At 45.1% G+C, this 10827-nt stretch overlaps 1 protein-coding gene across 3 annotated transcripts in view; it reads left to right on the top strand.

The window, feature by feature from the left end:
* The first annotated feature begins 798 nt into the window (after positions 1–798).
* SMARCAL1 (SNF2 related chromatin remodeling annealing helicase 1) overlaps positions 799–10827 on the top strand; it is a 33360-nt gene continuing 23331 nt past the window's right edge. For 2 of the 3 annotated variants that reach the window (XM_082763339.1, XM_082763337.1), the window contains exons 1-7: positions 799–872; positions 1579–2536; positions 3219–3269; positions 4998–5261; positions 5419–5469; positions 9049–9232; positions 10283–10433. In XM_082763339.1, the coding sequence (XP_082619465.1) occupies positions 1666–2536; positions 3219–3269; positions 4998–5261; positions 5419–5469; positions 9049–9232; positions 10283–10433 (1572 nt within the window). In that variant the 5' untranslated portion in view covers positions 799–872; positions 1579–1665. Of the gene's footprint in view, positions 873–1201; positions 2537–3218; positions 3270–4997; positions 5262–5418; positions 5470–9048; positions 9233–10282; positions 10434–10827 lie in introns of those variants that run through there. The other variant, XM_082763338.1, reaches the window with a different exon arrangement.

Below are 10827 nucleotides of genomic sequence, written 5' to 3'. Positions count from 1 at the left end.
GCTGACGAGCTCCTGACTAATGACAGTCACTGCTGCTTAATCAGGAAGCAATTTAAGGATAACCTTTTTTAATTAACTAGCAGAGAGAAGAATGAATAAATAAACTGTGAAACAGCCAGCTGGCTTCTGTGTCCCCAACCGAGGGATCTGTTGGGTGAGAGAAAATGGCATTTGGGGACAGGGATGGCAGCTCCAGACCTGCTGCTGGGAAGGGCAGTGACAGTGTGCGATGGAAGGGGGTCACAGCACTTCATGGGACTGTTTCCTTGCCTTTTTGCCCCAAAGCCACTCTGGCCACACATGAAAGGATTACAGCTGTCCAGGAGGGATGGCTTCGTGCGTATGATTACACCCCGCGTATAATAAAAACCCAGGGAAACACTTTTATTCAGAAATGTAATGCAAATATGACTAATTGCATTATTATGAAGGTAGCATCGCTGTTGCCCATGTGTTACTCTTACTTTTAATTCTGCACCTGTTTAACAGACAGGTGCCTCAGTGCACCAGGCCCAACAGGCAGCTGGTAAGCAAGCTCTAGGTGCTACTAGGGGACAAAGCCCCAGCCCGTGGCTTGCAGCAGGGACCTCACACCCCGCATGTGTGCAGAGGACAGGGGCAAACAACACAATTAGCGCTGCCTCCAGCCCCCTAATTCACCAGCGAGCCCCTCAGCGCCCCTAAAATGGCGCCGGGTTGTGAAGACTCCATTTCCCAGCGTGCCCAGCGGCCCGCGCCTTATTTCAGTTCCCGGCGTGCCGCCCGCCCTCGGCTTTCCGATGCCGCTGGGCGGCGAGCGCGGGGGCTGCTGGGAGTTGTAGTCCCTGCATGGCCGCGCGCCCTTTGGCGCCGTGGCCGGCCTCTGCCCGCCGGTGGGTGTGGGGGCAGCGGGAGGGTGCGGGGAGGCAGCGGGATGGAGAGGGGTCGGGGGGGGGTTCCTTGTGGGGCGGCAGCGAGGCCTCCAGGGGGTCGGGACATCCCCCACTTTGTAGGGGAGGCAAGGGGGGAGCCTGGTTTTGTGCAGAGGGTGGAGAACGGCCGTGGCCAGGCGCTGCAGGAGGTGGGCGACGCCTCAGGGCGTGAGGGGACGTGTGGTGGGAGCCCGGTGCAGCCAAAAGAAAGCCTTGGGCTGGAGCTGCCTCCTTGTTATTGTGCAGTCCTGTTATTAGGAACCAGATATATAAAATGCTTCCTGCATAAGACCTCACAGAGGCTTACTGCTTTGCCCGCGTTTGCCTTCGCAGGCTGTCCCCATGCTGGGTGGTTTTATCAGGGCTGGTAACTGCTAGGACTTGCCAAGGAGGGTGCTCAGAGCTGTTAGGAAATAGAGGTTTTTCCCTTTTTTTTTTTTTTTCCCCATACTTTTTTGTCAATGTGGGACTAGCATGGAAAGCCCTAGTGGTGGTTATCAGCGTTCGCTCACTGGTAGTGGTTCAGCATTGGTCTGACAGCTAGATTTTTGTGTAGGAGCAGTTAGTGTAACATCTAACCACAAATAATACTGAGCTGTCACTGCAATAAGAACTTTGTTGGGGATGGAGTTGAAACTTCGTGTTTCTCTGCTGTTTTCTTACGTAGGTTGGCCTCCACTCCTGTAAAGAAGCAGGTGCCTCTGTGATTAAATACTGACGCGGTTTTGATTCGGGTTTGTTTGAATTGTTGAAGATGTCATCAGGCCTTACAGAAGAGCAAAAGAAAAGAATTGAAGAGAACCGCCAGAAGGCCTTGGCTAGGAGAGCAGAGAGGCTGGCAGCACAGAGAGGCGGACAGGTGGGGATTGCGGGACCTCAGGTAAAAGAACAGAGTCCAGGCAATTGGGAAAACTCGAAGCAAGAAAACAATCATGTCAGGTTCATTAACCAAGACCAACGGAATCCACACAGTCCTGCAGAGCAGAAGAGCTATCTTCAGAAAAATTATAATCATTACTCTGCAAACCAACAGATGGCTGGTTCACATGGAGAGCAACAAAAGAATTGTTCAGAGGACGCTAAGCAAGCAAGTGGCATTAAGCAGTTCCCTACAACGATCCCAAATTCTCTGAGTTATTCCCATCAACAAAACTCAGATGCCGATGGTCAGAAACACAGACAACAAGCTTTAATTAATCTTGGTACATTCCAGCAGCCCACATGCTACCCAGCTTCCAAAAACCCTGCAGAACCATCTCATCCTAAATTAATTGATAACGGGCACCCTGATGGTATTAAAGATTTACAAAGTTGGAGCAAATCTGCCATAAAATATGTTTCAGCGCCGAGCAGTGCCACCCCGAGTGATTCAGAAACACTGATAAACAGAAGCAGACCAACAGAAAGCCAAGGGGGAGGTGGTGCCTTTCAGACCAGTGCTAAGGTGCAGAAGCAGCCCAGCTCTGCTGTTGCAGGCTCTACTTTTGAAGCTGCCTCTCGCAAGAAAGCGAATAATGTTACAAAAGGAAAATGTGTGAAATACGGAGAAGACCGTTTCCTGGTTGAAATAGGGTATAACGCTGAACTCATTGCTGTGTTTAAGAAAATACCAAGCAAAAGCTATGGTAAGAATTGATTGTTTGCTTTTATCTCTGTCTTAATGTTGGATCGAAGTTTCAGCATCTGCTGGAATTGTAGTAGCTCTTAGTGCAGCTGCTGTTGGGATGGCATATGTGGTATTAATGGGGGATTGCACAAGTGAAGGCAGCTGAAATTGGGAAGAATTTCTGTGTGTAGATATCCTGAGCTTGGATTTAGCCAGGAAACCAGAATTTTTGCTTTATGAACAGTGCTCTAATAAGTTTAGTGTTGGCTGCTGGTCAGAGCCTTTTGGGAATGAGGGAGGAGAAGTTATCCATGAATTAGTATGGGAAAATGGGTCACTTCAGCTGTAGTTCAGAGTTGATGGGCTAGCTCTGTTAACTGGATTATTGAGAGTAGTGGAGTTTCCACCTTTTCAGCTTGCTTCTGATCTTTTCTCCCTGCCTTTATTTGTTACATTCTACTTGTGTTTCCCCACCTGTGTTGCTGCTGCCTGTGAATGATTGATGCATTCTTCTTGCTTTAGTATTGATGTGCCCTGTGGCTTTTTTTTGGTGTCAGGTAGCTGTAAGCCTGTGCATGCTGTTTTTCAGATGTGTATCAAGAACTTTGCATGCGTAGAATGAATTCAATCTTGCCAGGCATGAACGTTTTATAGCACCGCTTTATTCTACCCTAAATGACTCATATTCTGCCCTATTTTAGATCCTACTATGAAAAAATGGAATTTCAGCCTGGAAGATTACATCAGTTTCAGTAAGTAAATGGACTGTTGAATGATAAAAAGAGATCTAAGTCTTAACATTCCCCCCTGCAACCTTTCCATAATTGTTATTTAGCTTTGTTATTGTCTGGAGTAATAAAAGAAACAGTGGTACTCAAACATAATGCCTGTCTTTTCGACTTCTAGCTCATAACCTTCTTCTGACATGGTGTAGTATATTAGAAATAACTTGATTTTTGAGGTAATATAAATGCCAAGTGTAGACTTAATCCTGCACTTGCTGAATTGCTTAGGAGTCAACAAACCATATCATAGGGAAAATATCTGCTGTGTGGATACTTTATAAGAGTCTGTATGGAGACCTGAGTGTTTTCCTCTGGCTGATGATTAATTTCTAGGTCTGTTCAAGCATTTTCTTTTTAAACAGATCTTTTTTACTTTTTTTTTCCTGTTAATTTTGGGGTGTCAGAAAAGGAAAAAATACAGTTCTTTAAAGCTCCGAGCGAGGCTGAAAATGAAGTTGCCTTTTTTGACATAGCAAGGATGGTTTTATCTTTTTTGTCTACTGTCATTTTGTTCTGGAAAGATTGAGAGATGACAGAGGCAAACAGTTCAGGTAAGCTTTTCAAAAGCACATTGTATTGAAGCCAGTGATAAATCACTATTGATTTCAGTGGGAACAGAACTGGGCCTGTGTTGAGCACTTTGAAAAACCCACAGATGAGTGCTGGTATTTTAGCTTCCCATGTGGGTTGCCGCACATTCATTATTTAAGTGCTGCTGGTTTACTTGAAGTTTGTCAAGTACAGATGAGAGCAGAGTCTCTGCACCAAGGAGCTTGCAAATGAAGAGAATGTTTTTTTGTTGTTGTTGTTTTTTTTTTTTTTTTTTTTGAAATCATGTCATGTCAGGCTTTTTTTTTTCCCTTAAACCATCACAGTTGAACGATAATAATAAAGACAACATATGGGTATAGATTGGCAGAGAGGCAGAAGGAAAAATGTGCCATTAGTTAGCGTTGTTAGCCGTGGTCTTTGACTAACAGCTGCAAAATGATCTGTCCCTTCTCTCCCCATGCCCTGGCATCGTGACAGCTGTGGTTGCTAGTAATCGGTAAGAGAGGAGCCCGGATGGCTGGGGCAAGTACAAGCCTAGCTGCAAGGTGTGTTAGAATAAAGGGTGATGGACTTCAGTTGTAACAGAGGAGATTTGAGGTTTTGGCCTAAATTCCTTCCTAGAGTATTACGAGTATAGGGCATTCCTACTGGGTATCGGAGGTCCACATGAAACACGAGGCAGCTGTGTTCAGATCTTTCTCCTTTGCTCTTTGCAGAAGCACCTTCCAGCCTTTCCAGGCGCATGCTATTGATCACCATACCCCTGTCCCTTCGGCTTCTTAAGTGAAAATACCGTGTTGTGACCGTGCAATTTACTGCTCAGTGTGGTTCTGCAGGTTGCCTGCACTGGCCTAGTAAGCCACATTTTGGGACTGCTGATAGCAGAAGCCTCACACAATGACAATACTGGGCCTTAGTTTTCCTATTCTCACACGCTCCCCCGCCCCTCCTGCACAATTTGAGCCACCACTCTCCCTATTCTTTGTCCCTGCAAGTTAAAGCAAGGAGTCATTATTCCCTTTCAATGTGAAGGTGTCTGGCTTGCTTGTCAGCCACTTGTCATCCTTTTCCAAAGCATCCTGTGCATCTCGTTTATCCGTGTCCTTTGTTCTTTCCATGCTATCTCATGGTTTTTCTTCCTAGTGGAAGCGGCGAATCGGCTTTCTTCAGTGATTCTGGAACCACTGGAAGGAGGAGAAAATGTGGTTGGCTTGGCATCAGGCTCTCGTTTCGGTGACAGTGGGGTTGATGTGGTGTCCCTCTTGAAGATGTGCAAGAACTGGAAGAAACCCTCAGCCCTCGTCAAAGGGAAGTGTGTGCTGATCTCTCGCTTCCGCTTTGAGGTTGATATTGGTTATTCTGCAGAAGTTATTGGAGTGTTCAAACAGATGAATTCTAGAAATTACGGTGAGTCTGTTATTATTTTGCTGTTGTTTGGGCCGCTTTTGGAGTGCTGTGAATTCAGTTCTGAAATGAAGAGGCATGGATGGATGGCCGTGTTCCTCTGGACAGAGAGCTCAGTCTATTTTAAGAGTTGTGACAGTGTTTGTTGTAACTATTGCAGATGCAAAGACCAGAAAGTGGAATTTCTTGCTGGAGGACTATCCCAAACTGGGTGAGTTGCAGATTTTATTTTTTTTTTTTTTTTTTTTTCGGCTAGGGCTATTTTTGGGAGCGGTGAATGAATTGTAACTTCATTTTGTGGACTAAGCCTTTCCACTCTGGTGAGATGAGTGGCTAACAGACTATGAAATGGCCACCTTCCCCTTTTGTCAGACTTCCTTTTTTTTTCCCCAGACTCAAAACTTTATATATGTATATTATTCATGCCATCCCACTGGGCGAGTGGCCCTGTTCTATAAGATTCTGTGCTGAATTTCTGTACAGCTTCTTAGGGGATGTCTCAGTATTTGCTATCACAAAAATCTTCCTGCTTACTACGTACAGCAGCTCTACTTGAACTCTAAGGAGCTGCAGGAGAACAAATTCCTCTCTTCTCCTGCCATATTTGAACAGGTAGGCATGGTGGCAACCAGGCCTTCTTGTCCTCACGGAAATTCTGTCTTACAGACTCTTTTTAGGAGTGCTCCTCTAATCCTCAGCGCCAGCCTGCCCATAATGTTTTGCTCCCTCTTGTTCACATATCAATTTGTAAACTGGCACAGCCACCCCTTGCTCAGAAAAGAGCACAGAGCAAAGCTTACCAGGCTGTTTCACTTCCAGTTCTTCCTCTTAGTTAGCTACAATATTCCAGTAGTGTGCAGGGTGTCACGCTATTTTGTTTCACACTTAGCAAATTCTGTCTTTCAGGTCAGAGCACGAGGTTTTCAAATCAGCCGATGATTTCTGTAACAACAGTTCCTGTGTGGGCACAGTTAGGGTGTTGACTCCAGCTGGTTTTGTTCAGCATACATTTTACTGTTAATAATAATGTCTTTGTGGATGTCACACAATGTTAGGCTTCCAGCTGGTGTACGAGGCAGGTTAGAATTCAGCTTTCTCCTGTAGCTGTATTTACTGTTGGCCAAACAAGAAGAGCTGCTTGTTTCTCTTGCAGGAGTGTGCAGATCTGCTCGAAGTAGTCGTCTTGATGCAGAACTTCATATCCCACTAGAATGCTTCAGTGTTTGTTGATAGATGCTTAAAAGAAAGCTTGCCCCAAAAAAATCTTTTCAAGAACATCGTTTATTCTTCTCCCAAGTGGAATCAAAGAACAAGGTGTTGCTGCACCGTTCATTTCTTGGCAGAAGTTGACCGCTCGACTCCTGCCTTGGTGCATCCACACTGTGCTGGTGGAACTGTGGCTGAACTGAAACGCAGAACTCTTGTTTGGGGTTTTGTTGCTGTTTTTTAATGGATGCCACTTTGCAGAACAATTCCGTCTAAGCAGCGTGTTCCTAGCACATCTGCTTCTTAGTTGTTGTTGTTTTTTTTTTTTTTTACGTTTAGTGAAGTTTATAGAGTGCTTTGAGATGAACAGCATTATGCAAGTCCTAAGTATTATAATTATTATTTATCATCCCAGTTGGCCTGCTGTGTTTGCCTTGCTACTTACGGGAGGGTGTGTGGCTGTGGAGTGTGATTGGGGTAAGCTGCAGAAAGATAATAAGCAAGGTGCTCTGCACTCATCCTTAGAAAGCATGTTGTGTAGGACTGAGCATTTCAGAGCTGAAATGCTCGGAGTGGTTTTTCTTTCAGTGCAGGCTCATGCTTCCATGGGATACTGAAGCGTGCTTCTTGACCATCTCTCTGTGGCTATGGTGCCTGCCTCAGGAATGTTAATAATGGTCGTGGGGCTGAGAGCTACGTGGTGAGGCCTTGTAGGAATGGCAAATCATGAAAACAACTGCGTGTGCCTTGTTGGAGGCTGTGAAGCTCCAGGACTGGGGCAGTCTGGTGACAGACCTGGATCTTTTGTATATGCAAAGGGCCTGATCTTGTAGCTAGAGCTAGGTAGTGAGAACAAATGCATCATCTCCCAGTCTGGCACTCTCTTTGCCGTGCTGGCGGTTTTACACATTGCGTGAAGGATCCAGAATACCACAGATTTAAAGAAAAATCAAACCAAATCACCGCCACCAAATCCTGAACCAAAAACCTCCAGAGATGTGCAGTTTGTGAGGGCATTTGAGGCTTCCTGTGGCATGTGCCTTTCTGAGGAACAGCATTCGCTTTGTGCCTGTTCATTTACCTACGTCAGGAAGAAAAAACAATGTTTTTAAAAGGCTGGTTGCCATTTCCAGCAGTGATATCTGTTAGTTTGGAACTGTTTGTAGAGGTTAATGTCTCTTTGCCTAGTTGCTCAGTCATCTTTATATAAAGGTCACTTCAGTAAAAAGTGTCTGTTGGATGAATCACGCTGGTGGCAGATATATCTTAATCACTCTCCCAGCTCATGTACAGAACAATAGCAACAGAATTATCAGTGAGCAAATTGTAGCAATTATGCTAACACATAGCTCAGTCTGTGAGTGTAATAACAAGCTTGTGCTCTACTTCGGGCGGAGAGAGTTCCTGCTATTGAAGAAGTATAAATTAAGCTGGAGAGTTTAGAAAGTTTGGCCATTGCCCAACCGCAAATGGAAATCTTTTCATATGTATATTCCTTTGAATTGCTTTCCCCCTTCATGTGGCAGGGGTCCATAATGCTGCTTTCCTCCTGGAGCTAACTGAAACGAGAATACCTGGCTGGGATCTGGAGGTGCGTTTACTGCTGCTGTAGTGAGTTCTTATTTCAGGGAGCGTAGCACTGGTCCTTTTTGCAAGCAGGGTTGTTTTTATGTCTTCCTGACTTCCTCTACAAGCCACTAAGTAAAAGTGGCTCCTCACAGGAAAGGATCCGTGCACATGCATTTGTGTTCCTAGTGTAGAGGTGTCTTTTGTTCCTCGGTCAGTGGCCGCAGGTTGATTACTGAGCCTGATTTCCTGGTCCCACATGTTTAAAAATTGTATTTATTTTCATAGAAACTCGCAGCTGGATTAAAGAGACATACTTATCCCCTTTTGGGACGGGACGGGGAGGCAAGGATGGCTGGCCGAGTGCCACTGACAATGTGGTACGAGGGTAGGGTCTCTGAGTCTTGAGGCACTGCCCGTTTTCTTATCCAAATATGCTGAAAGTGGGGTGATGTGCATTTTAGTCAGAGCTGAACCTGTGTGAATTTGGGTAAGAGGAGAAGAAGAGTTGTCAAAGCTGAGGATTCATATGACCTTCTTTAACTGTCTCAGGTCACTCCTGGTCATGTACTAAGGGGTGGTAGAGACCTCAGAGAAATTTAGTGCAGAATCCCAAGGTCAGGATCAAGGTGCTCTTACTTTCTAGGCTTCAAGAGCTCTTTTGTTCCAATCCACACTTTTATTCCTGAGTAAAATGTGCCCTAAACTGCCCTCAATGTGAATAATCCAGCTCCAGCTGTATTAGTAGCAATCATCTCTGAATGATGGCATCAGACTTTCAGTTTTTTTATAATAAAGCCTAAATACAAGGGGAGGGGATGTGATTCATCATGTGGCGCTGAAATAGACTTCAGGGAAGAGGCCAGGCCAACACCTGTGCGTGATGCAGTGCTTTCTTCAGCTGTTTCAGGGTAGGAAATAATGTTGTAGATGAGGTCAAGGGATGTGCTCTCGTGGCAGTAATGTAAGTCGTGTGCATGGCACCTCGGCTGCTAACAAACTGCTCTGTTCTTTGCAGTGAAAATGTTCCAGAGCCTCGCGTCTGTGCAAGTGGAGCCACTTCCCGAGGCAGTAGTGCAGACCTTCGCTGCTCAAATTCAGAGCTCCACGTCGCAGACGACAGACCTTCCCGAGGCTGACCTTTCAGTAGTGGACTCTAAAATTGTGACGAGCCTCATGCCCTTTCAGCGGGAAGGTGTGAAGTAGGTCCTTTTTGCATGCTGTTAGAGCTGGTCTTTGCCTGGAATTGTATGCTTTATATCGGTGCCCAGGCCACGTTCTCTTCCACAGAGGGCTCTACATTTCTCTGGAGTCTTGGGTTGTCACACTCTGCCAGTCTGGGCTCTTGGTTGTTTGGTGTGGTTTGTTTTCTTTGATTTTTTTTTTTGTTTGTTTGATTGAATGACACATCTATTCGTTTCTAGCTAGAATTTTTCATCATGAGTCAGGACAAAAATATCATTCTGCTAGTCTTACAGAACTGTTCAAATGGTACATCTCTGATCTCTCTCCCACGATTCAATATGTGCCTAATTGTCATATGATTTTTTTTTGTAAGGTCATTTTTTTTACCCAAGTAACTTTTTTTTTTTCCTCTCCAAATCCTAAAGTACATGGAGAGTGCCAGGAAATGGGACTCTGGTCATTAAAGGCTTGGAATGGCTAACTGTATGTAGGGAGAACCTTTTAAATGTGCCTGTCTGTGCCATATACAGCTATTAGCTGCTGAATTCAAGATGCAACCCAGGAAGGTCTGTGTTTATTGCTATTTAAATGGCATTGTTGTTAATGTTTTCTTAGCCCAGACAGAGCATGAATAATAGCACGGAAAACGTGCTTTAAATAATTGTGAGGTCTTGCATCTACTTCTTGCATGAAATCAGTGTCTCTAAGGTCTGGGCTGCACCATCCAAGCTTTGGGAGAAGAATTTTATGAGCTGCTTATTTATGTTAAAACTAATGGAGAAGGTCCAGGTTTACTGAAGAACCCAGATTACTTCCAGGCAGTTCACATTGTAGGCTTAACCTGCAAAACATCCCCAGTTTATTGGGTACCATGCAGCAGGCTAAAGATATTTACTGCAGTTGATGCTCGCTGTGGTGTCATCCACAATCTGCAAAAGGATTTTCTCTTTTTTTTCCTCAATTTTTCTAGAAAGTGCTTCTCCTCTGATTCAGACAGTTGTTGAGTTGTGCTCACCTTGGACGCCAGGAGAGACGGTAACCCATTTCTTGCCTCTTATTTCCCCCAGTTTTGCAATTTTCAGAAATGGCCGTTTACTTCTTGCGGACGACATGGGCTTGGGCAAGACCATCCAGGCGATCTGCGTGGCTGCCTATTACCGAAAGGAATGGCCCTTGCTGGTGGTGACTCCTTCTTCTGTGAGGTTCACGTGGGCAGAGGTACTGTGAGCTTAGCATTACGGAGATGGCCAGTAGAGGGCACGTGTGGTGATTATTCTGTGTTGCAGTCTGTGCAAGTTCAAATTTTAAGATGGATTTTAAGGGCAAGAAGGCAAAATCCGTCCTTGTTTAGAAACCTGAGATGGGCAAAATTGCGTAGCATTGGCATTGACCATGTGATAGAAGCCTGCTGCCTTTTGCTGGCTGATTTTCTTCTTGCAGTCCAGCTGATCTATTGAAAAGATGGAGATTTAGAGCAAATATGTCCTGTGAGCCTTTGTTAACTTTGTTCCTGCAAGTCGGCCAGCTCCAAGGAGGCATTTTACTCATTAGTGCCGAAGACAATAGTTGCATTGAAGCAACTGCCTGTTGTATTCAATTCCTTTATAGCAGG

The sequence above is a fragment of the Aythya marila genome (assembly GCF_965140915.1).
Source record: "Aythya marila genome assembly, chromosome: 6".
In the NCBI taxonomy this organism is placed as follows: domain Eukaryota; kingdom Metazoa; phylum Chordata; class Aves; order Anseriformes; family Anatidae; genus Aythya; species Aythya marila.
This window is presented reverse-complemented; position numbering and strand designations above follow the sequence as displayed.